Raw genomic sequence first — 26,000 nt, 5'->3', positions numbered from 1 at the left:
GAGCTCCAGACCAAGCCAGAACGTTCACAAGGCTATGTTGAGCACCATAGCATGAGCCCTGCAAGCCCAAGTCTGTTGACCTGTGCTCTGCCTTGGGTGTTTGTCTGCAGCTAGACACACCCTCAGTGTGTTCTCTGCTTTACAATTACTGCCTGTATCCTGAGAGAGTTAGACTGTCACCAGAAGGCTCTCACTTCTAAGTGGAGTTCTGGGAGATGGTGTGCTAAGCAACAGGGGCGTCTGAAGGGTCAGCATTGAGACCCAGGGCTAGGCATGTGCATAGTTCTCAGGAGGGGGTGCTAGATGGAGGGACTGCACCCCAGGAGTGTGCCGAGGGACCCCAAGACTAGACCAGTGTCTGGACTCCTTTCAGGCTCCAGAGGCTTAAAACACCCAAGATCCACGGGCCAGGATTCGCCTCTCAGCTGTCTAGTGAGCACTTGAGTGGGGGCACTCAGCTCGGATCTGTGACACCAATAACACCGGGTTTAAGCAGGCACATCTCCATTAGAGTCAACAGATTTTCATTCGGTTGCCTCAGTGCTAAAATATTTGCAAATGCAGTGCACAAACCTCTTCTAACCCCTCCCTGTTTGATTCCCACCACCCCCACGCTGTCCCCAAGTAGCTAGCGCTGCACCATGGAAGTCAGACTATGTTCATCTCAATCCCTCTCGTCCCACAGGAGTTACTGCTTCAGCGGCCACAGCCTCCTGCCTCCTTCCCCCCAAATCCTGCCAGGATCCAAGGAGAGCTGTCTGTTCACAAAAGGACGGTACTGCTTTCGTGGGAGCGTGGGCCTGCTGGTGTACAAGTCAGACGCCTTCACCCTTGCCATCATGTTCTCCAACCCCTTTGACTACAACCTCTACTGTGTTGAGTTTGGCCTCGAGATCTGCCCAGGCAAAGAGCACCTTGGTGACATGGAGGAAGTCTATGCAAGGATGTACAATTATATGCCTGCCAACAGCTGCACAACGTTCAAGAAAGCCAAGCTGGGCCAATGCCAGGAAGCGCTTGTGGTCTCCGCAGGGAATATCCGTGTCACGGCCACCATGTCCAATGCTGCCAAAGCAGTCATTAAAGTGCTTGTAGAGGAAAAAGGGAACCCACCTCCCTACTCAAAGAACCCGATTTACTACAAGACACACTCCTAGAGTAAAGACTGCTGCTACGACTGACATCCAGCCTAAGACATGAAATGACTCCACATGGGCCCGATCTACAGGCAGAAATAACCCACTACTGCATAGACACCAGCGCAGGAACCTACCTTGGGACAGAACTGGCCCTCACTTATCATAGTGCTTGGAAAGAGCATAGACACTGCAAGAGGTGTCTAAGGCCAGAAGGGACCATTGTGATCAATTAGTCATATATCCTGTATAATACAGTCCAGAAAACTCCCCCCAGATAATTCCTCTTGAACTAGAGCATCTCTAATAAAATAAATAATGTCGCAAAGACAGTCTTGTAACCCTGGCTTTGAATTGGCTCCATGTTGTTCACATTATGTTAGCCGCAGGTGGGAAAGTGAATTCATAACAGGCATAAATAATGTCTGATTCTGTCCTCATCTATTGCCCTTTTAGAATGGTGTAAATCCATTGCAGGCAGTAGGGGACTCCAGATTTACCCAAAGGGAACTCAGATCTGAATATGGAGCAGTGCGCCCAGGCGAGCAAGGGAGTCCCACCCTTGCTATTACCAATCTGGTAGAGCCTATGGAGGAGGGTGTGGCAAAGATACTACCGGGTATAGGAAAGGGCCCGCCCCAAGGAGAACTCGCCGCCCCTCATGCTGCCTTACCGTTACCCCCCGAACCCCTGAACCATCGCCTTCGCCCCCCCCGACACGACCCTTGCTAACCAACCCCCAGCTATGGAGGGCTGGACCCTAGTCCAGGGGAAGCGAGGCAATCGAAAAGCTTGAGTTCCGCTGCACCCATCCGATGTGGAAGCCCCCCGGAAGACCAGGAAGGGAGGCACTGATATCGAGCCTTCCACTACGGGCACGAGTGAGATCCATCCGCTTGTGTCGGGAGGGGAAGACAGAATAGCATTGGAAAGTATAATCTCTCCTCCACGAGATACCCTCCCCGCCGAGACCCCTGAGGAAGCTCCTTTTGCCCGGATAACAGCCGAACCCCCCGCGAACCCCGAGGCGACTGTTGAGGCGGGCCCTAGAGGAGAGGCCCCCGGGGTAGACGGAGTTGTCCTCTCCTCCGTGTATGTGGAGATTGAGGCCCTAGATTTGACCCTGGTCACCCAGGGAGAAGATGATCTACTGCCAGCTGGCCTCGATCTGGGTAACCTCACCCCAGCCCCCCTTTCCCCATGCTTCCTCCCACTAATTGCCTTCCCGGGTGAGCGCCCTGCAGAAGGTGGTCCACCATCTGATGCCATGGCCGCCAAGACCACCACGGAGCCAGCGCCTAGAGTCACTGGGAGCCTCCGCCCTTATCCCTTAACCCTTCACTCTGCTCAGGAGGCACCTTCTTTTAGCTGCGAGCCTCATGAAGTCCAGAGCCTTACCTCTGCCCCCGGCCCCACCCCTATCCCTGCCCAATTCCCCTCCTCCTGCAATGTTAATGCCGCCCCTAGGGTTATTTCTTTCCCGCCTTTTGCAGATTCCCCCCAGGGAGCAGTCTTTGCACTTTCTAGTCGCGACCCATTAGGAGTTGCAATTTTTTCCCTGCCATCCCCTTCCACCCCAAGGCGTGAAATGGATTTAATAACCCCAGCCTGTCAGGGGACACCATCACAGGGCCTAATAACGTCAGCAACACTATCAGAGAGTCTCATTCACCTGCACATCCACCAGTGTGATATATGCCATCATGTGCCAGCAATGCCCCCTGCCATGATCTTCTACACTTTCCACAGTATGCATCCGATGAAGTGAGCTGTAGCTCACGAAAGCTTATGTTCAAATAAATTGGTTAGTCTCTAAGGTGCCACAAGTCCTCCTTTTCTTTTTGCGAATACAGACTAACACGGCTGTTACACTGATTTCTGTGTTACCAAGCTCTGTTCTATGCGGTGTTCCTGTCGACTAATAAGCCTTCTGTTTTACACGCTGGCTGAGAGTAACGGCTGACTGTGGAGCTGGCGTGCAGGGCTCTCTGGCTTCCTCTGGGGTCCCGTCCAGGTAGACCCGCCAAGGGGAAGTGTATGGTGTGAACAGGGATGCTGAATGCTCTGAGGTCAGACCAGGAAGGCATAGCCCTTCGGCTGAGAGTAACGTGCCCTGGACAGGCGTGCCCTGAGGGGAGTCACGCTACCTGTCTGACTTCATACAGAGCAGTTCCAGAGCATCAGACCTGTGACTGCGTCAAACCAGGAAAGCTGGGCTGTCACACACTGCACCCTTACAAAAGAAAATGCAATACCTGCCATGGTATATGCTTAGGTAGTGCCATTCAGCCTGTCCTGTGCTGTGCAGCCCCGGCGTAGAATCGATCTAGTCTGTTGGTCATCATGCAATTATATCAGTAGAGAGGGGTGCAGCTACTCCGGTATGGAAGGGCAATACTCTATACAGCTATAAGGCACCTGTCATAACCATAGGGGTAGCCTAAATTCCTCCTTACCTGTAAGGGGTTAAGAAGCTCAAGTAACCTGGTTGGCACCTAACCAAAGGAACCAATGGGTACAAAAGATACTTTGAAATCTGGTGTGGGGGAGAGGTTTTGTTTTGGGTTCTTTGTTTCTGTGGCCATTCGCTCTTGGGACTAAGAGGGACCGGACATCAATCCATGTTCTCCAAATCTTTCTGAACAAGTCTCTCATATTTCAGACTTGTAAGTAACAGCCAGGCAAGGTGTATTAGTTTATCTTTGGTTTTCTCAACTTCTGAATTTTCCCTTTGCTAGAGGGAGGTTTATCCCTGTTTTGTTGTAACTTTGAAACTAAGGCTAGAAGGGGTTCCTCTGTGCTCATTGAATTTTCTGATACTCTGTAAGGTTAACTACCAGCCTAAGTTTACAGAGGTGATTCTTTTACCTTTTTCTCTTTAAGTTTTAACCTAAGCTGGTAAGAATAAGCTTCGGGGGGCGGTCTTTCATGCGGGTCCCCACATTGAATTGAATGTCCCCACATTGAATTGAAGTTTTTACCTAAGCTGGTAAGAATAAGCTTGGGGGGCGGTCTTTCATGCGGGTCCCCACATTGAATTGAATGTCCCCACATTGAATTGGCTCCATGTTGTGTGAGCCGCAGGTGGGAAAGTGAATTCATAACAGGCATAAATAATGTCTGATTCTTTCCTCATCTATTGCCCTTTTAGAATGGTGTAAATCCATTGCAGGCAGTAGGGGACTCCAGATTTACCCAAAGGGAACTGAGATCTGAATATGGAGCAGTGCAGAATCAATAAGCTTTTCATTCTAGGTTACATTTATCATAGAATCATAGAATATCAGGGTTGGAAGGGACCTCAGGAGGTCATCTAGTCCAACCCCCTGCTCAGACCAAGGAAAAAATAACAAAGAACGAATATAAAATCCAGTGTGAGAACGGGATCAAAGTGACTCTGTGTAACACGCTCCCTCTTGAGCTACCTGCTCTCCGGGCTGGAGATGTCTCCCAGCAGTGCTCTGCAGGGAGGCAGCCAGATGCCTAAAGAAGCAGGACAAGAAAAGAGAATGACAATGTCTTCTTCCAGTTACACAGCAAGATGCATTACAGAAATTCATTAGAATGTAAAACCTGCAAGCAATGAAGGGAGCTCGCCAGTTCCAAGGAGAAGCAAGCTCCTGTGGCTTAGTAGAGAAGCATGGCTAGAGTTCCAGAGAGATGTGCCTTGAGAGCAGAATATGGAGCAGAGGTGGGCAAACTTTTTGGCCAGAGGGTCACACTGGGGTTGCAAAACTGTACGGATGGGCGGGTAGGAAAGGCTGTACCTCCCCAAACAGCCTGGCCCCTGCCCCCTATCCGACCCCTCCCACTTCCCGCCCCCTGACTGCCCCTAAGATAGCGACATGAAGGTCGCTATCTTACAACAAAAAAACTTCAAATCCAGACTCCAGCGAGAAACTGCTGAATTGGAATTTATTTGCAAATTGGATACAATTAACTTAGGCTTAAATTGAGACTGGGAGTGGCTAAGTCATTATGCAAGATAATCTATTTCCCCTTGTTTTTGCCTCCTCCGCCCCCCCAGAGGTTGTTGTTAAACCCTGGATTTGTGCTGGAAATGGCCCACCTTGATTATCATACACATTGTAAGGAGAGTTGTTACTTTAGATAAGCTATTACCAAGAGGAGAGTGGGGTGGGGGGAGGTATTTTTTCATGCTTTGTGTGTAAAAAAGATCTTCTACACTTTCCACAGTATGCATCCGATGAAGTGAGCTGTAGCTCACGAAAGCTTATGCTCAAATAAATTGGTTAGTCTCTAAGGTGCCACAAGTCCTCCTTTTCTTTTTGCGAATACAGACTAACACGGCTGTTACACTGATTTCTGTGTTACCAAGCTCTGTTCTATGCGGTGTTCCTGTCGACTAATAAGCCTTCTGTTTTACACGCTGGCTGAGAGTAACGGCTGACTGTGGAGCTGGCGTGCAGGGCTCTCTAGCTTCCTCTGGGGTTCCGTCCAGGTGGACCCACCAAGGGGAAGTGTATGGTGTGAACAGGGATGCTGAATGCTCTGAGGTCAGACCAGGAAGGCCATAGCCCTTCGGCTGAGAGTAACGTGCCCTGGACAGGCGTGCCCTGAGGGGAGTCACGCTACCTGTCTGACTTCATACAGAGCAGTTCCAGAGCATCAGACCTGTGACTGCGTCAAACCAGGAAAGCTGGGCTGTCACACACTGCACCCTTACAAAAGAAAATGCAATACCGGCCATGGTATATGCTTAGGTAGTGCCATTCAGCCTGTCCTGTGCTGTGCAGCCCCGGCGTAGAATCAGCCCGGCGTAGTAAGTAACAGCCAGGCAAGGTGTATTAGTTTACCTTTGGTTTTCTCAACTTCTGAATTTTCCCTTTGCTTGAGGGAGGTTTATCCCTGTTTTGTTGTAACATTTAAACTAAGGCTAGGAGGGGTTCCTCTGTGCTCATTGAATTTTCTGGTAAGGTTAACTACCAGCCTAAGTTTACAGAGGTGATTCTTTTACCTTTTTCTCTTTAAATAAAATCCTTCTTTTTAAGAACCTGACTGATTTTTCCATTGTTCTAAAACCCAGGGGTTTGGGTCTGTAGTCCCTTTGTAACCAATTGTTGAGGATATATGCTCAAGCCTTCCCCAGGAAAGGGGGTGTATACTTGGGGGAATATTTTGGGGGAGTAGGACTCCAAGTGGTGCTTTCCCTGACTGTTTGTTGAATCACGTTGTGGTGGCAGCGGTCCCAAGGCAAGAAAGGAATCTTTGCCTTGGGGAAGTTTTAACCTAAGCTGGTAAGAATAAGCTTGGGGGGGTCTTTCATGCGGGTCCCCACATCTGTATCCCAGAGTTCAGAGTGGGGAAGGAACTCTGACCGCACCTTTATACAGGTATAACTGCATCTACTCTAGGGCTTGTACCTGTTTAAGTATTTCAGCAAGAAATAGACCCGGATGGAAAATCTTCAGCAGAACCATTTTCCATCTGCAGAAGTAGAAAACACTCGGTGAAGTTGTGTAATTTTTGCCAAAATTGCCTTTCTGATTAAAAAAACATAGGAAAAGAGTCCCAACAATGTCAAAACATCCGATATAGAGCTTTTTGGAATGAAACTTTTCAGTGTTTTGTTTTGAAATGACATCACTCCCTAGTGGACGTATGGAGTGATCATCACCCAGATGACACTTCCACGTTCACTTTTTTCCGGGTGGAGGCCCATCGGTCACACCACTCTCGGTTGGACCGTATTTACTTATCCCGTTTCCATCTTTCACAGGCCCACTCCTCTGCCATTCGGCCGGCCCCATTCGCGGATCAACATTTAGTCACCGTAACTGTCTCCGTCCGTGCAGAGAGACCGGGGCCGGCCTATTGGCACTTTAACAACAGCCTGTTGGAGGACGAGAGCTTCGTGACGTCCTTCCGGGAGTTTTGGCTGGCCTGGCGAGAGCAGTGGCGTGCCTTTCCCTCGGTGCGGCGATGGTGGGATCTCGGGAAGGTGCGTGCCAAGCTCTTCTGCCGTGACTACACTCGGGGCACCAGCCGACGGCGAAATGCGGCGATAGAGCGGTTGGAACGGGAGGTCTTAGAGATGGAGAGGCGCCTGGCCGCCGATCCCGAGGACCCGTCCCTCTGCGGAGCGTGCCAGGAGAAGCGGGAGGAACTCCAGCACCTCGAGGACCACAGGGCCCGAGGTGACTTCGTTCGGTCCCGCATCCGCCGCCTTCGGGAGATGGACCGCGGCTCCCGCTTCTTCTATGCCCTGGAGAAAATGGCGGGGGGGGGCAAGAAACACGTCACCTGCCTTCTTGCGGAAGATGGGACCCCCCCCCCTCACGGATCCGGAGGAGATGTGTGGGAGGGCCCTTGACTTCTACACAAGCCTTTTCTCCCCGGATCCGACCGATCCTGGGTGCTCTGGGAGGAACTCCCCACGGTCAGCGTGGGTGACCGAGACCGACTAGAGCTGCCTCTCACCCTGGCTGAGTTCTCGGAAGCCCTCCGTCGCATGCCCACCAATAAATCTCCGGGCATGGACGGGCTGACCGTGCAGTTCTACCGCGCGTTCTGGGACATCCTTGGCCCAGACCTAGCCACTGTCTGGGCCGAGTCTTTGCAGGGCGGGATCCTCCCTCTTTCGTGCAGGCGAGCAGTGCTCGCCTTGTTGCCGAAGAAGGGGGACCACCGCGATTTACGAGACAGGCGTCCCGTCTCGCTCCTTAGCATGGACTACAAAATTTCAGCGAAAGCAATCTTGCTGCAGCTAGTGTCCGTGATGCACCCAGACCAGACCTATACTGTCCCGGGTCGCAGCATCTTTGACAACCTATTTCTGGTTGGTCCTTTTGGAACTCGGGCGGAGAGATGGTCTGTCGTTCGCCCTCCTGTCTCTTGATCAGGAGAAGGCGTTCCATAGTGTGGACCATGGATACCTCCTGAACACTCTGTAGGCGTTTGGATTCGGACCTCAGTTTGTGTGCTGTACTCTTCCGCGGAGTGTTTGGCTAGGCTCAACTGGACCCTGACCGAACCGGTCAGCTTCGGGTGAGGAGTGCTGCAGGGGTTCCTCCTCTCGGGCCAGCTGTATGCTCTGGTGATCGAGCCCTTCCTCTGTCTCCTCCGCAGGAAGTTGACAGGGTTGGTGCTGTGGGAGCTGGAGCTGTGGACTGGTCCTGTTGGCGTATGCCGATGACGTACTCCTCGTGGTCCAGGACCCGGCGACTTGGCGCGATTGGTTATTAATCACCAGGCCATCTATTCGGCAGCCTCCTCCGCCCGAGCCAACTGGGTCAAGAGCTATGGCTTGGCGGTGGGGGACTGGCGGCAGGTAAGCTCCCGCCCACCCGTGCTTCAGACCATCCGGTGGAGTGCGGGTCCACTGTTCTATCTCGGCGTTTACCTTTCCGCCACGCATCCTTCCCCGCCGGAGAACTGGCAAAATTTAGAAGGCGGGGTGATAGAGGGTAGAAGGCAGGGTGAACACTTTCTCCCTCCTGAAGGTGTTTGCTTTGTTTTGTTGCATAGTTTTGTTTTATTTTATTTTTTGGTGATTTTTTTTTTTGTGTTATGCAAATAAAATGTCTTTTTGCTTAAAAAAAAGGTACTCTCCTATAGCCATCTGGCCCGACCCTGTCACAATAGCCTAAGACACATACTGGACCCTAAAAGAACAACAGTGAAGAAACATGAAAGCTAAATGGTGTAGAGGGGTAAAGTCATTGTTAGCACTGTGCAGCTCACTGCTTCAAAACCCCCAGCTCAGGCATACTAAAAAAGCCCTGTGATATAATCAAAATGCACCAACATCTTTACTTTTGTAGCAATAATTTATGCAGCTGTATGACAATTACTTTTTTCATTTTTATCATCAATTGGAGTGGCCCCAAAATATTATTTTCTCTGCGATTTTATCAAAATGCACATTGCTTAGTGCCTTTAAAACTGTAACCTCTTAGCAAATTCTTGTCTCCACCATACCGCTGATAAACATCATGGTTTTGTCTTAAGCAAAGAGAAAGAAGTCTGGTGAAATAAAAATTACATTATAATATTTACAAGCGAGACTATCCCAAACTTTTAAATAAAAGCATAAACTTGTTTATAAAAAATGAATTACCCAGCATGCAAACCCCCATAAAAAACAAACCCATGAACAAAAGACTCCTCTAAAGGCAGATTACGAAGACGGAACATAAACCTTTTAATAAATCTCAAAAAGAAAAGGAGTAAGTGTGGCATCTTAGAGACTAATTTATTTGACTATAAGTTTTCTTGAGCTACAGCTCACCTCATCAGATGTAGCTCACGAAAGCTTATGTTCAAATAAATTTGTTAGTCTCTAAGGTGCCACAAGTACTCCTTTTCTTTTTGCGGATACAGACTAACATGACTGATACTCTGAAACCTATCATTAATAAACCTCGTTTGTAAATTGTGAAGAACGTGTTAGATTCCAGGGTACAGTTTAATCCCCACTGTCATTTGCAGATAAAAAATATCAGATTTGAAAAGCTTTGTAACTGCATGTAGGAGAGAGACAAAGTCTGTAGCCTGTTATCTGGAAAAACATCCCCCACCCCAGAGCCGACCTCCATGCACCGTGACAAAATTTGGCAAAATAATCCAAAAAAGGCAATAAAGCCTTCTGAAGTACAGCAAATGTTTCTGTGAGACAAAGGCTGGCCCTTTCTATAGCAAGGCAACTAACAAAGAATGGATACAAAACTGTTACAGTAAACAAAAAAAGATTTCAGTCCATAGTCAAACCGCCCCACAAATCTATGTCAGGTCTTTTATTCCTAGGTTCCTGTTTTTTTCATATTCAACTTTGAAAAGTTTATGACAGTTTACTTTGTAAAATGTTGCTTGATGTGATTAAAACCAGTGAGTTTAGCTGCAGGAGAAGAAGGAGATGGCTGTTTCAGATAATAAAATAAAATAAAAAAAGGTCAGGAAAAGAGAGGCATGGGGTAGGGTGTGGGGTGACAAGCTTTTTCACATAGTGTCAGATGCTACAGAAGTTCTCGCTCTCCTTTATGCTGTTACAAAGCTCTGGCTTGGCTTTTCAGGGTTGACATTTTTATTGTAAAACCTTCTGGTAAATGATCAAAGGTTTACGTATCCTGGAAACTTTCTTCACAATTTACAATTGAGCTTATATCTGTAAGCAGGGTCAGGATGAACTCCACCCTGACATCTGGTGGTGAGGTGAGGCAAATTGTGGAAAAGAACTTCAGGGGCCAATCTCATTTGCATAGGCACACCCACAACGCCGAGAATGAGGCCATAGCTGCCCAAATGGTCACATTGGCGCCTGTGGGATCCCCAGTGTCTCTGTTATTGGGGCAGGAAGAATAAATTGTTATTACCCTGTGTCAAGGTTCCTTCCCCACTCTGAACTCTAGGGTACAGAAGTGGGGACCTGCATGAAAACCTCCTAAGCTTACTTTTACCAGCTTAGGTTAAAACTTCCCGAAGGTACAAACTATTTTACCCTTTGCCCTTGGACTTCCACTGCCACCACCAAACTTTATATGGGTTCCTGAGAAAACATAGTTTGGACACGTCTTTCCCCCAAAATCCTCCCAACCCTTGCACCCCACTTCCTGGGGAAGGTTTGGTAAAAAGCCTCAGCAATTTGCATAGGTGACCACAGACCCAAACCCTTGGATCTTAGAACAATGAAAAAGCATTCAGTTTACTTACAAGAAGACTTTTAATAGAAGTAAAAAAGGAATCACCTCTGTAAATCAGGATGGTAAATACTTTATAGGGTAATTAGATTCAAAACATAGGGAAACCCTCTAGGCAAAACCTTAAGTTGTAAAAAAGACACACAGACAGGAATATTCATTCTATTCACCACAGCTGTTTTCTCAGCCATGTAAAGAAATCATAATCTAACACATACCTAACTAGATTACTTACTGAGTTCTAAGACTCTATTCCTGTTCTGTCCCCGGCAAAAAATCACAGAGACAGACACAGATCCTTTGTTTTTCTCCCTCCTCCCAGCTTTTGAAAGTATTTTGTCTCCTCATTGGTCATTTTGGTCAGGTGCCAGCGAGGTTACCTTGAGCTTCTTAACAGGTGAGAGGCTTTTTCCTCTGGCCAGGAGGGATTTTAAAGGGGTTTACCCTTCCCTTTATATTTAAGACACCCTGATAATGGGAATCAAGGACAGTGGAACTGTACTTGGCCTTTTTTTATGATGGAGGGACTCGCCATCAACTAAGTAGCACTCGCTAGGCAAGGGACATGGGTTCCAAAACTCTGTGAATGAAGAGAGGCTGGGGACAGGTATGAATGCTTGTTGGCATGGGCCCCACATGCTAAGTGCGCTTCCCCCTCTCTCCACTGTGGAATATCAGAGCTAATTTTGATTCGAATTAGGAGTTTAGTTACAGGCTGCTGAGCTGAATTCACGTTGTACTGAGACTCTCCTACTACAAGCTGAAATCAGAAAAGAGCTGAGCGTACCTAGAGCTGAAATCACGGAGTGTTGTGTTAAGTAGTGGGGGGAACATGAAGATATATGGTGAAGCAGTTTGCGGGACAGCGAGCAAAGCAACTTATGGAGCAGAGCAATTTGCAGGATGGCTGGCAGAGCAGAGCATTGCAGTTTGCGGGACGGCGAGCAGAGCGGCTGGTGGAGCAGAGCGCCTGGTGGAGCAGAGCAGTTTGCCGGATGCTGAGAGCAGCTCATGGGGTGGCTGGCAGAGCGGAGCCCCATGGAGAGGTGGGGCCATCAGCTTTGGAACACGTAAGGTGCCCCTTAACCCCCCTCCCAATCTCCACCCAGGTTGGGAGGTAAAACTCTGTAGATAAACTTTTGAACTCTGGGGCTGCTCTGACGGGGGTCAGAGACTGTTGAGTCATTGGACTTTTGGGACTTCGGGTGATTTTGGGTTGATGGACTCAAGAACCAAAGGGAAAGGACATGCCCCAATTTGCTTGCTCATGGGTTGTGTTATGAATCCTCTAGGTGGTGTTTCCCCAACATAATGCCACATTGTTTGTCTTTGTTATTAAAAGGATTTTTGCTACACTCAGACTATGTGCTTGCGAGAGGGGAAGTATTGTCTCCTGGAGGCTGCAGGGGTGGTATGTATTTGTCCCAGGTCACTGGGTGGGGGCTTGAGCTGGTTTTGCATTGTGTTATTGGAATGGAGCCCCTAGATACTGAACCCAGCCCTTGTTGCTGCCAACTCTGACAGGCAGAAGGGTTACATATCATATCCTTGTAAACTGCCCTTAGTGAAGATTGTTTTTGTCGGGGTTTTTTTGCATGTTTAGAAATTCATGTAGGCATCACTTCAAAAACAAGCGAATGCTTTTAGTGAAAAGGATGAGCTAGTTTCTCTTTTCAGCATTGTAAAGTCCTTTTTATTTCACCAGAACCCCTTCTCTTTGGTTAGGGCAAAACAGTAACGTTTATGAGACGTGAAGTGGAGGCATGGGGAGGGCGTGTTAGAGCAGTGGTGGGAGCTGCGGGGGGCCATGCCTGCGGACGTAAGCAAAATGTCTTGCATCCCACAGTCAGATTGCTCTGATGAGCTGCAATGCGGCCCATGGGCCGCAGGTTGCCCACCACTGCATTAGAGGTTATGGTTTTAAAGGCGCTATATGTGAGGCTGGCAGACCAGGTGCCAGCTCATGCCAAAGCCCCAGGCCTCATTCAATGTTTATAAATCCAGAGTTGGAAGGCAGACCAATTCACTTCTGTATTAGTACAGATCCAAATGATTGGTAAACGATTGGTGAGAGTATATTTGGTGTTTAAACTTAATGAAAACTAGTGGGATGTTACATGCATTTGTTTTCACTTATCTGTTTCCTGTTATAATGTAATAGCAAACATCCACAGTGTAAATAAATAACCCATCAAACGAAAAAGAAGCCTTGTGGAACGCAAATGAAGAACTTTAACAGAAAAGTGCTAATTTTAAGGCAAGTGATCATTGTGTGTGTGGTGATCGGAGGTCAAAGACGCTAAGTGCATTCCTCACTCTGTGTAATCAAAGGAAGAGCCCACGTGGGTAGTGACCCTGTGAGTTTGCTTGCTGTGAGAAGAAGCTGTAAGTATGGCGTTAGGGAAAGATCCTTCATCTCTGGGCTGTTTGGATTCTAACAGCTGGAATAACCTGGGTTAATCTGGGTAGCCCTGAGATCCTTTTGGGAAACTGGCTACTTGTTACCTCTCTACCACCATTTGGTGAAATCTAATTATAGAACACACCACCAGCTTGGGGGGGTCTGTTCTGTTTTCTGGCAGTCTGCCCTGAGGTAGCATTCACAGTCGTGAGCCAGTCCAGACAGTATGACACGATACAACAATTTTTTTATAAGAGAAAGAACATTAATACCTTGGTGCTGCTTCAGTGTGACGATAAATAAAATGAAAAAAATTAACTGTTTCTCAGATCGCTCTATCAGATAACTCTGTGTACTAGTGTGTGTGTGTGCGCATATCTAAGTGTTTAGTGATTGTTAATCTCTTGTGTGTATGTTGCTAAATGTGCCAAATACGTTATTAATGCAAAATATTTACTGCTAAACCTTAAGAATAAAATTTTGTTTGTAAATATTGTCTCTCAAATACTAACATATAGGGTTCCCAAATACTTCATTCCTGTTTTTATTTTACTTAGTACACAGAACTTTAATTAATCCACATTTCAGATCTTACCAAAAAGGGCATAGCTTGAGGACAGAGGATTTAAAAGGTAGCTAAAACTAGGCCTGCATTTTCTCTCACGAATGGACATATTAATGAATTTTCACCATAAGATTTCCTTTGAGTGAGGTATCCTGTGCGTTTTATATGAAACAATGTTGAAAAAACAAGTGTGTGTGAGAAAGACACATATATAAAATAATATAAAACTACTTTGAATGTATTTTGAAAGGGTTATTTATAAATAGTGAACAACTTGGCTTGAACATACACTCATTTGAGGTTGGAAGTGATGGGTGTGTGTTGCATGTTTTCCTACTTTTTTTTTAAATTTATCTGTTTGTCAAAAACTTTACAAAAATTAAGAGGCCCCTAATACATCTTAAACCAATAGGTGCTAATTTCCAATAAATATAAAAGGTTAGGAAGAAATACATTATTTGAGTATATGGAATAAGGGAAATTGGAATAAAATTTAGGCATGTAATTCCATTAGGGCCAGCCTACCAGTTTTTAAAGACAAATGCTAAAAGAATTGTGGAGAAAGAGGACATTTTATTCCTGGTCCAAATTAAGAAACAAATAAGGTTAACTGCTGAATTTACACAGGTATTGTAAAAAAGTTGATAAAGAAACCTACATACATGCTCACTGGAATTAGTATTTTATCTTTACTTTACAATTTAATATGCTCTGCTGAATAATTCCATCAAAAATCCATGGGGTTATAAAATCCTTGTGATTGGTTTAGGAAACTGTGATGCAATTTACTGTTCAGTGACGTGTGATTCCACAACAAATCACGTGGTTAAAGAATCCCTTCTGATTGGCTCACCAGTGATGGGTGGTTTGCTGTAAGACTCCAGAGCAGGGGGTTCTGCAGTTTGGTTGGTGACAATCTGTGCTGTGAAATGCTTTTCTCTTCTCTCTGTGCTTTTAAAAAAACTTTCTTGAATGTCTCTGTAATGATCCCCACTTCTGGTACCACTGTAAGAGGCTGACACCCACCTATCGCAAGCACCCCCTGGTCAAGTGCGTGGATGCCCGCAGTTTTTCTCCGCTCATGGTGCCCCCATTGGCTGCTGCACTTGTCAGGCAGGTCTTCAGTGACTCAGCCCAAGTCTGTGTGTGAAACCAACAAACCTCTTCTGGGGTACACAGTCCAAAATGTCCTGTAGCTCTCCCTGGGCTCAGTCTTTAACAGTCCAATAGGGCCCGTCCTGGTACCTTCTCCATTGGTATCAACCTCTAACTCTTCCTGCTCTGACACCCCTAATTAGTCCAATGGTGGCCTGTCTCAGTCCCCCTTCAGCTGGTACATCTTCCTATAGCCCTCCCTGGGCTCAGTCTTTAAGCAGCCCAATGGGGCCCATCACGGTACCCTCGCTCGATCTGGCTAGGTTGAAAGGTTCCTACTCTGGAATTGAGCAGCGCCCCAAGGGCTTCTTCCCTGGGACTCCTTGCCTCTACTTGCGCCACCCTCTTGGACTCAGTTCACTGACCACAGCTCCCCGCTGAGTCAGTCCTAGGGCAGCCCCCTTCCCTGCGGTGTCACCATTCTAATTCCCTTCCTAATGGCATAGCCACTTCCCACAGAGGCTGGTGGGGAACCTAGTCCCACCCACTGCTTTGGGTCCAAAACCAGGGATCCTTGAAGTATAGCAGCCTTGTGCTGCGCCCCTTAACTAATTGCTGATCTACATTTCCTTGGGCCACTTCCTCATAGCTCATCTTAGTTGAGCCCTGGCAGCCAGCCAGAAGCTATTCTCCAGCTCCCAGGCCCTGCAGACAACTGCTTGCTTCAGCCACAGCACCCAGCAGCCAGCCAGGAACGCCTTCCTCGCTCCTCGAGTCCCTGCCAGCACAGGGTTTGCATGACAGCATGAGTGAAACACTGACCGTCTGCCCCCTTGGTTGGGGGGAGCTGGTGCAGAGGCAGTGGGAAGGGCTGGGGGGCATCAACAGGTGCAGAGATAGGGGGAGAGATTATGCAACGGGTGCTGGGGGGCTACGAGCAGATGCAGAGAGGCGAAGATGGGAGTGGGTGAGGTTTACCAAGCTAAGCCCCGCCAGATGGTACCTGAGGCTGTCCCTGCGGTGAGGTGCATGGGGCATGAATTGTAGCAGTTGCCATGGGGTGCAAGGTCTTGCCAGGAGGCTCATTTCATACCCCTCTGGGCTCTGCACAGGTGTCTTCTCACACCCCTTCCTGTACTCGCGAGTCTGGCGCATCATGCGTCTCATGCAGGAAACCAGCCGCTGCAGCTTTGGCCAGCCTGAGAAATGAAACCCACAGATTGGAGAAGCCCAGAACCAGGATCTCCCTTCCCCACTGAGCAGTCCTCATTGAGGGGGGCCACACAGCTCACAGCGAGGGCTGTGGAGATGGTCTCCAGGGGTTACGGGACTGGGAACACAGCGCTGCTCGCCCTGCTGGGCTGGCTCGGGGGTGAGTGCCCTTTTCTCCTGGTGTTCAGCTGCACAGAAATATTAAAAGCCTCATAAATAAGGTTTCTTTGGCACCTTTTACTCCAGAGCCTTTCCCTGGGAATCCAGACACCTGGGTTTTATTCCTAAAGTTGGGAGGGGAGTGGGGTCTAGTGGTTAGAGCAAGGGGGTGCTGGGAGTCAGGACTCCTGGATTCCGAATGGGATGATATGATGTGGGATGCTCCCTTCCAGTTGATGTGGATGATGTGGGATGCTCCCTCCCTTGACCTGGGTTCCCACTGCTGTTCAGCTTCAGTCAGTTCCTTAGGTGCAAACCTGCACTGGGTTAACTAAAGTGCTGTTTGCAAGCTGAGTAAAAACCATGCCAGCTGGCGTGTCTATACTTATCTTGGTTCCGTTTGTTCCTGTTCTCGCAGGGGGAAGCTAATATCAAAACTGCCAAAATCAAAATGAGAACATCTACATTGGGTTTGCACAGGTTCAACAAATTGGTTTTTGAAGTGGTTTCAGTTGCAATAGTGCAATCCATGTATAGTGCAGGTCACAGGCTCACCCATCTGTGAAGGAAGGAATTATGGGTAGAGTTTCTACAAATAGATTAAGCAATTTGAAAGGGAGGTATATGTTCAACTGGGAAATCGTCATATTTTTTGTGAAGCCCTTGCTGCAAATAGTCTGAGCTGAAGAGAACTCATTACCTTTATACAGTTAGGATTTTAAGCTGTTAAAATGCATATTCTAAGCCCTAGCTCAAGAAAACAGCTGGTCAGCTCCAGGTCCCCAGAAGACAGGGAACATCCCACTGTAAGCATATGTGAACATAAAGGATGCTAGAAAGGACATTCATGGGTCAGACCTAATCTCCCCTTCTCTATGTCTTTATTCCCATGGTTCACTTGTAGGTTTGACCATTTCAGAGCAAGCTCAGCTCCGAGTGGTGAATGGCTCGAGTCACTGCGCTGGGAGAGTCGAGGTGCTTCACAACCAGCAGTGGGGAAGCGTGTGTGATGTTGACTGGGACATAAACAATGCTGGAGTTGTGTGCAGGCAGCTGGGTTGTGGGATGGTGTTGTTAGCCCCAGGGTGGGCTGAGTTGTGTGCAGGCAGCTGGGTTGTGGGATGGTGTTGTTAGCCCCAGGGTGGGCTGAGTTTGGAGAAGAGTCTGACCCGCATCTGGCTAACTGAGGTTAACTGCACAGGGAGAGAAGCTGCCCTCACGGAATGCTGCAGTGGGCCTTGGGAAGACCATAACTGTAACCACAGAGAAGATGTCGGTGTTGTGTGCTCAGGTAACCCTCACCCATGACACATATGGCACTGTGTGGTGAGTACTGTGCTGCAGGGAGTAGAGCAGCATGTGTTACTCAACAGGGGTCATTCTCCCCTCTGCATCAGCCCTGACCCCGATGTCCCAGACTGGCCTGAGCTGGGTCTTTCCTGCTGAGAGCTAAAACTGAGGCCCTGCCCATTCTCTCTCTCTTGGCACTTTCTCAGCAGTCCGGGAGTTAATGCTGGGTCTGAATTCCAGGTGAGGTGAACACCTGCAATTCAGACTGGACACAAGTGGACACAGGATTCTCCTCACTTCCTGGCCCAAAGTTTTTTTTGCTTCAATCCCCAATGTCTAATGCTGAGAGTCGCTGGGCAGGTCCCACAAGGTGTTGAGATGTCAGTGGGATGGGAGAGCTCCCAGCATTTCTCAGGGGGCGCTCAACACTCTTCAGGGCCCAAATGTAGCCAGATCGTACATGATCTCAATACTAGTTTCCCCATCAATCTGTGTCACTGGGCAGAATATTCCCCGCCCTTCCACCTCCCTGTTCAAACAGGAATTAGTTCAGGGGCATCCTGTGGCCTGTCTTATGTAAGAAGGCAGACAAGGTGATCACAATGATCCCTTCTGGTGTTATAAACTATGGCACAGCCCTACCTCTGCCTTTCCTCCCACACCCCAGGGCCTGCTATGTCCCTTGGAGTTTGGCTTCTCCCCTCTGCCCTGGTTCTGCTCCTGCTGGTGTCTGCCCCCATCATCACCTGCATCCTGAAGAAAGGAGCCCCCACCCTCCCTGAGCCCCTGAGAACTGGCAATGGCAGCAAGGGGCAGCCTGAAGAGGACCCAGCGATGGAAGAGGAGTCGGCTATATACGCCAGTGAGTAACTGTCATTTGTGGGTGGTTCGGTTCAGACATTCAGCTGGGTCATTCTGGCAGCAATGTCTCTGGTCAGCCTGAAAAACATAAGTCTGAGTCCACGCCCCAGACTCAAGGACTCAAAGAAACCTTGGACATCTTTCATTATTTGTATCCAGAAAAATGTTCCACTTCCTCGAAATTGGCGAGGGGAGGAGGGGGAATCCCATCTTTGGCTGATAATTTGCCTCTAAATGGTGAAATCCCAGAATCATGTGGTGCTACAAGGATGGGCCAAAATCATCCTCAGAGTAGCATACTGTTTGTGAGCTAAATCATGGGTAGATTGTCTATCTGTGAGCAGGAGGAAATTTGTCATGATCTTAAATCTTCACTGGCCCACAGCAGAGACCAAACAGTTTAAAATCTGGCCTGTTTGAAACTGGGTCTACTTTTGTGGCTCTGGCCTGTTGCTCTCCGAGAGCCACTGTCAAACTGTCCCACCTCTGGGAATCAGAAATGATGCTTCCGAGGTCCCTGTTATTGCTGTAGGATTTGTCCATTATTTTCAGAGCTGAGATTCCTCTGCTCCCCAGATGCCACCCTGTGCCATAGGGCAGAGTGTGCTCCGTAGCTGCTGAGATGTATGTGGGAATTATCGGAGGAAGCGGTTACAGTGTGAGTGCAGGACTCTGTGCCTCGGGGTGGAAGTGTGTGTGTGTGTGTGGGGGGGGGATGATGAAGTTTGCCAGGAGGATTATCGCTGTAATGATTTAGCTCATTCCATGAAGTCCTTGGTTCAGCTCCCTTTGCTTCTCAGTCTCCATTGTCACCGCCTTTCACATTGTTTCATTCACAGATGTCTCAAGTTTTGTGCGCACCCAGAGACCTCAGCGAGAGATGTACTGACTAGGAGGATGCCAGCAAGACAGGGATGCAGGGGAGGCTGGCCTGGATTGGGGAGATGGAAACTTCTTCTCTTAGCATCCAAAAGTTCCACCCTCCCTGTCTCTTGCACTAGTGCGTGTGAGGGGCATGTGCTGGATGGCCGTGACTATCCTTCGGGGTGAGGAGGGCTGTGCTAGCAGCAAATATCCTGACTGTCGTTTAATGGCAGGGCACATTCTGAACAGGGCTTATTTTAAATAAATTTAGGAAACACCAGGAACAGCCAATTTTATCAGCTCTATCACCTCCTTGTTACAGGGTCATGAGAAAGCCTGTGTGCATCACTCCCTCCAGTGGAGAGACTGGTGTCTCAGCTGCGTGCCGTAAACCCAGCCCTGGGAGGAACTGACAGCTCCTCTTTTAGCTCAGAGAGTTGGTGTTGCCCTTCCTCCCAAGCCAGGTGCTCTGTGCACCTCCCATTCCTCCTCCCCCTCAGGCCATGGGCTCTGGGTGCCCCCAACTCTCTCTTCTCCCATAACTTACTGCGGAGGTAATTGCCAGGGGCTGTTGTTTGTGTTGCTGCTGTGAACGGAGACACACACACACGCAGAGATGGAGAGCCCCTATGGATCTCAGCAGAGCACGGACCGTGACTTGAGCTAGGCTGCGTTACACCAGCAGATCTGCCCGTGGCTCTCCCCCTTCCCTGCCAGCATGAAACAACCCTCCCCCCCAGCGACGTGGGCGCTGCAGGCCCCGATGGCATCGCTCCAGCCGGCCGAGCCCCAGGGAAGAAGAGGAGCAGGTGGGGGGGCAGCGAAGAGGTGAAAGCCCCCCTCGGGGGAGCCCCTGGCCCCTGAGAGTCTTGGAGGGCCTAGGGGCCAGTTTTGTTCAATATCTTCATAAATGATCTGGAGGATGGTGTGGATTGCACCCTCAGCAAGTTTGCAGATGACACTAAACTGGGAGGAGAGGTAGATACGCTGGAGGGTAGGGATAGGATACAGAGGGACCTAGACAAATTGGGGGATGGGGCCAAAAGGAATCTGATGAGGTTCAACAAGGACAAGGGCAGAGTCCTGCACTTAGGACGGAAGAATCCAATGCACCGTTACAGACTAGGGACCGAATGGCTCGGCAGCAGTTCTGCAGAAAAGGACCTAGAGGTTACAGTGGACGAGAAGTTGTATAGGAGTTAACAGTGTCCCCTTGTTGCCAAGAAGGCCAATGGCATTTTGGGATGTATACGTAGGGGCACTGCCAGCAGATCGAGGGACGTGATCGTTCCCCTCTATTCGACACTGGTGAGGCCTCATCAGGGCAGCGGGAATGTGTCTCCGTGTCACTCCCGCACCAGCTGCCATCTCCTTTGCTGGCTACTCACAGAGTTTTGTGCCTTGTATCAGTCTATTGTCCTATCTTCAGCAATGGCCAACGCCTGCTGCTTCAGAGGAAGATGCAGAAAACCCATCAGTGGGCAGCAGAGGGAAGTCCTGCCCCCAGGGGAAGTTTATTCCTCACCCCCCCGTTCGTCACTTTGTGGCTGGTTCATGCTTTGAAGCAAGACATTTTTTGTTCCTTCTCTCCTCTCTCCTGTCACTCTGGATGGTCTCATTCTGCCGATAAATCTCCAGTCCCTATTTTACAAATCCATATCAGATCTTGTCCTCTGTGATATCTACTGGCAGTGAGACCCACTAGCCAATTCTTTGGTGTGTGTATAGAAACTTTTGATTGGTTTTAAATCTCTCCCCTTTCTGCCTCACTGAATGCCCCCTTTTACTTGTAACATAAGGGTGGCTGACTCTACATTCTTCATACTTACTTCACACTTGGTCAGATGTTTAGTTTAGTTGTTTAGTTCAGGGATTGGCAACCTTTGGCAACCTTTGGCTCGAGGCCTGTCAGGGAAATTCGCTGGCGGGCCGTGCCGGTTTGTTTCCCTGCAGCGTCTGCAGGTTTGGCCAATTGCAGCTCCCACATGCCGCGGTTTGCCGTTCCAGGCCAATGGGGGCTGTGGGAAGCGGCGGCCAGCACATCCCTCAGCCCATGCCACTTCCCACAGCCCCCATTGGCCTGGAACAGCGAACCTCGGCCAGAGGGAGTTACAATCGGCCGAACCTATGGACGCTGCAGGGAAACAAACCGTACCAGCCTGCCAGCAGATTTCCCTGATGGCTGCATGCCAAAGGTTGCCGATCCCTGGTTTAGTTCTTTGAAGTTGTTTATTCATTCTTCCTGCATCTTGACCTGAATCATTCGTCATAAGATAGTATTCTTGACAACCAGCCAATCAAGCACACTCTTTGCTTTCTATTTTCCTCGGAGAGAGACAGGTGTAATGACTAGAAGGCAAGTAGTAGCCATTAGGAGAAAGGTTTCTTGCCTGGTCAGGTCATGTGTCAGATTTATAATTTTCTAGACCCATATTGATTCCATCCACCTCAGACATAAACATCAGAAAGGTGACATGAAATGGCAACAGGTATGAGCCTGCAGTGAAAACATTCCCAGCAGCAATAACTGAATTCTTGTATCTCTAGGTGTCATAAATATAAAGGGAAGGGTAAATACCTTTAAAATCCCTCCTGGCCAAAGAAAAAACCCTTTCACCTGTAAAGGGTTAAGAAGCTATGATAACCTCACTGGTACCTGACCAAAATGGGGGGGGAGAAACAAAGGCTCTCTCTGTCTGTGTGTTGCTTTTGCCGGGAACAGAAAGGACTGGAGTCTTAGAATTTAGTAAGTAATCTAGCTCGATATGCATTAGATTCTGTTTTGTTTAAAAGGCTCATAAAATAAGCTGTGCTGAATGGAATATAGTCCTGTTCTTGTGTCTTTTTGTAACTTAGGGTTTTGCCTAGAGGAATTCTCTGTGTTTTGAATCTGATTATCCTTTAAGATATTTACCATCCTGATTTTACAGAGGTGATTTTTTTTTACTTTTTCTTCTATGAAAATTCTTGTTTTAAGAACCTGATTGCTTTTTCATTGTTCTTAAGATCCATGGGTCTGGGTTCACCTATACAAATTGGTGACGATTTTAATCAAGCCTTCCCCAGGAAAGGGGGTGTAAGGTATGGGGAGGATTTTGGGGAGAAAGACTTTTCCAAGCGGGCTCTTGGTAAGTGACCCACTGGGTTAGGGTGATCAAAGATGCTCAGATGTGATACTGGCTGCATCTCTCCTTTGTGTTCCACTGGCTAGGAAACTCGTGTGCTGTAACTACATCAGCCTGATCAGCTAATGCCTCAGGGGCACTTTGACCCTGTCTGCCTCCCTGAGCCCAGATGGCATCAAGGGAAGGGTGATCTAGCCAGGGGCATTGTGGTCAGGAAGCTTATTGTGTTCTCTCTGATCTGCACTCCCATGTGCTTTTCCTGTTAAGTATAAACGAGCAATGGTAGCATCCTGTGTAAAGTGTCTGTGGGTACGTCTACACTGCAAAAAAACCCTCATGGCAGCGAGTGTCTGAGTCCAGGTCACCAGACTTGGGCTCATGGGGCTTGCGCTATGGCTCTAAAAATAGCTGTGTCGGCAGCACTTTGAACTTGTGGCTGGGGCTGGAGCGCTGAGACCCGCCCTCCTACCAGGCTTCAGAGCCTGAGCTCCAGACCAAGCCAGAACGTTCACAAGGCTATGTTGAGCACCATAGCATGAGCCCTGCAAGCCCAAGTCTGTTGACCTGTGCTCTGCCTTGGGTGTTTGTCTGCAGCTAGACACACCCTCAGTGTGTTCTCTGCTTTACAATTACTGCCTGTATCCTGAGAGAGTTAGACTGTCACCAGAAGGCTCTCACTTCTAAGTGGAGTTCTGGGAGATGGTGTGCTAAGCAACAGGGGCGTCTGAAGGGTCAGCATTGAGACCCAGGGCTAGGCATGTGCATAGTTCTCAGGAGGGGGTGCTAGATGGAGGGACTGCACCCCAGGAGTGTGCCGAGGGACCCCAAGACTAGACCAGTGTCTGGACTCCTTTCAGGCTCCAGAGGCTTAAAACACCCAAGATCCACGGGCCAGGATTCGCCTCTCAGCTGTCTAGTGAGCACTTGAGTGGGGGCACTCAGCTCGGATCTGTGACACCAATAACACCGGGTTTAAGCAGGCACATCTCCATTAGAGTCAACAGATTTTCATTCGGTTGCCTCAGTGCTAAAATATTTGCAAATGCAGTGCACAAACCTCTTCTAACCCCTCCCTGTTTGATTCCCACCACCCCCACGCTGTCCCCAAGTAGCTAGCGCTGCACCATGGAAGTCAGACTATGTTCATCTCAATCCCTCTCGTCCCACAGGAGTTACTGCTTCAGCGGCCACAGCCTCCTGCCTCCTTCCCCCCAAATCCTGCCAGGATCCAAGGAGAGCTGTCTGTTCACAAAAGGACGGTACTGCTTTCGTGGGAGCGTGGGCCTGCTGGTGTACAAGTCAGACGCCTTCACCCTTGCCATCATGTTCTCCAACCCCTTTGACTACAACCTCTACTGTGTTGAGTTTGGCCTCGAGATCTGCCCAGGCAAAGAGCACCTTGGTGACATGGAGGAAGTCTATGCAAGGATGTACAATTATATGCCTGCCAACAGCTGCACAACGTTCAAGAAAGCCAAGCTGGGCCAATGCCAGGAAGCGCTTGTGGTCTCCGCAGGGAATATCCGTGTCACGGCCACCATGTCCAATGCTGCCAAAGCAGTCATTAAAGTGCTTGTAGAGGAAAAAGGGAACCCACCTCCCTACTCAAAGAACCCGATTTACTACAAGACACACTCCTAGAGTAAAGACTGCTGCTACGACTGACATCCAGCCTAAGACATGAAATGACTCCACATGGGCCCGATCTACAGGCAGAAATAACCCACTACTGCATAGACACCAGCGCAGGAACCTACCTTGGGACAGAACTGGCCCTCACTTATCATAGTGCTTGGAAAGAGCATAGACACTGCAAGAGGTGTCTAAGGCCAGAAGGGACCATTGTGATCAATTAGTCATATATCCTGTATAATACAGTCCAGAAAACTCCCCCCAGATAATTCCTCTTGAACTAGAGCATCTCTAATAAAATAAATAATGTCGCAAAGACAGTCTTGTAACCCTGGCTTTGAATTGGCTCCATGTTGTTCACATTATGTTAGCCGCAGGTGGGAAAGTGAATTCATAACAGGCATAAATAATGTCTGATTCTGTCCTCATCTATTGCCCTTTTAGAATGGTGTAAATCCATTGCAGGCAGTAGGGGACTCCAGATTTACCCAAAGGGAACTCAGATCTGAATATGGAGCAGTGCGCCCAGGCGAGCAAGGGAGTCCCACCCTTGCTATTACCAATCTGGTAGAGCCTATGGAGGAGGGTGTGGCAAAGATACTACCGGGTATAGGAAAGGGCCCGCCCCAAGGAGAACTCGCCGCCCCTCATGCTGCCTTACCGTTACCCCCCGAACCCCTGAACCATCGCCTTCGCCCCCCCCGACACGACCCTTGCTAACCAACCCCCAGCTATGGAGGGCTGGACCCTAGTCCAGGGGAAGCGAGGCAATCGAAAAGCTTGAGTTCCGCTGCACCCATCCGATGTGGAAGCCCCCCGGAAGACCAGGAAGGGAGGCACTGATATCGAGCCTTCCACTACGGGCACGAGTGAGATCCATCCGCTTGTGTCGGGAGGGGAAGACAGAATAGCATTGGAAAGTATAATCTCTCCTCCACGAGATACCCTCCCCGCCGAGACCCCTGAGGAAGCTCCTTTTGCCCGGATAACAGCTGAACCCCCCGCGAACCCCGAGGCGACTGTTGAGGCGGGCCCTAGAGGAGAGGCCCCCGGGGTAGACGGAGTTGTCCTCTCCTCCGTGTATGTGGAGATTGAGGCCCTAGATTTGACCCTGGTCACCCAGGGAGAAGATGATCTACTGCCAGCTGGCCTCGATCTGGGTAACCTCACCCCAGCCCCCCTTTCCCCATGCTTCCTCCCACTAATTGCCTTCCCGGGTGAGCGCCCTGCAGAAGGTGGTCCACCACCTGATGCCATGGCCGCCAAGACCACCACGGAGCCAGCGCCTAGAGTCACTGGGAGCCTCTGCCCTTATCCCTTAACCCTTCACTCTGCTCAGGAGGCACCTTCTTTTAGCTGCGAGCCTCATGAAGTCCAGAGCCTTACCTCTGCCCCCGGCCCCACCCCTATCCCTGCCCAATTCCCCTCCTCCTGCAATGTTAATGCCGCCCCTAGGGTTATTTCTTTCCCGCCTTTTGCAGATTCCCCCCAGGGAGCAGTCTTTGCACTTTCTAGTCGCGACCCATTAGGAGTTGCAATTTTTTCCCTGCCATCCCCTTCCACCCCAAGGCGTGAAATGGATTTAATAACCCCAGCCTGTCAGGGGACACCATCACAGGGCCTAATAACGTCAGCAACACTATCAGAGAGTCTCATTCACCTGCACATCCACCAGTGTGATATATGCCATCATGTGCCAGCAATGCCCCCTGCCATGATCTTCTACACTTTCCACAGTATGCATCCGATGAAGTGATCTGTAGCTCACGAAAGCTTATGTTCAAATAAATTGGTTAGTCTCTAAGGTGCCACAAGTCCTCCTTTTCTTTTTGCGAATACAGACTAACACGGCTGTTACACTGATTTCTGTGTTACCAAGCTCTGTTCTATGCGGTGTTCCTGTCGACTAATAAGCCTTCTGTTTTACACGCTGGCTGAGAGTAACGGCTGACTGTGGAGCTGGCGTGCAGGGCTCTCTGGCTTCCTCTGGGGTCCCGTCCAGGT

General features: G+C 49.1%; 2 protein-coding genes across 4 annotated transcripts in view; both read left to right on the top strand.

Annotated features, from left to right (window-relative positions):
- LOC140901853 (scavenger receptor cysteine-rich domain-containing group B protein-like) overlaps positions 1–1,451 on the top strand; it is a 31,012-nt gene extending 29,561 nt beyond the window's left edge. Inside the window, exon 7 of the mRNA XM_073321277.1 lies at positions 686–1,451. Coding sequence (XP_073177378.1) covers positions 686–1,095 — 410 coding nt within the window. The 3' untranslated portion in view covers positions 1,096–1,451. The remainder of the gene's footprint in view (positions 1–685) is intronic.
- Positions 1,452–8,355: 6,904 nt separating this feature from the next.
- Positions 8,356–24,299, top strand: LOC140902060 (DELTA-sagatoxin-Srs1a-like). 3 transcript variants are annotated; one of them, XR_012155999.1, is made up of 3 exons: positions 17,454–17,515; positions 18,182–18,376; positions 23,534–24,299. XR_012155999.1 is itself a non-coding variant. In XM_073321709.1 (2 exons), exons 1-2 carry the CDS (start codon positions 8,399–8,401, stop codon positions 24,003–24,005), a joined length of 501 nt encoding a protein of 166 aa, XP_073177810.1. In that variant the 5' UTR covers positions 8,356–8,398; the 3' UTR covers positions 24,006–24,299. The 3 variants fall into 3 exon arrangements, 1 of the variants encoding a protein (XP_073177810.1); XM_073321709.1 differs by lacking the exons at positions 17,454–17,515; positions 18,182–18,376 and adding an exon at positions 8,356–8,427; XR_012156000.1 differs by lacking the exons at positions 17,454–17,515; positions 18,182–18,376 and adding an exon at positions 11,557–11,862.
- The last annotated feature ends 1,701 nt before the right edge of the window (positions 24,300–26,000 follow it).

Source organism: Lepidochelys kempii, chromosome 23 (assembly GCF_965140265.1).
Source record: "Lepidochelys kempii isolate rLepKem1 chromosome 23, rLepKem1.hap2, whole genome shotgun sequence".
In the NCBI taxonomy this organism is placed as follows: domain Eukaryota; kingdom Metazoa; phylum Chordata; order Testudines; family Cheloniidae; genus Lepidochelys; species Lepidochelys kempii.
This window is presented reverse-complemented; position numbering and strand designations above follow the sequence as displayed.

Excerpts from the sequence above, each read along its gene's own strand:
- LOC140902060 (XM_073321709.1), top strand. The coding sequence starts at position 8,399 with ATGGCTTGGCGGTGGGGGACTGGCGGCAG. Across the intron at positions 8,428-23,533 it reads CGGTGGGGGACTGGCGGCAG|GAGTTACTGCTTCAGCGGCC; the intron begins GTAAGCTCCCGC and ends CTCGTCCCACAG.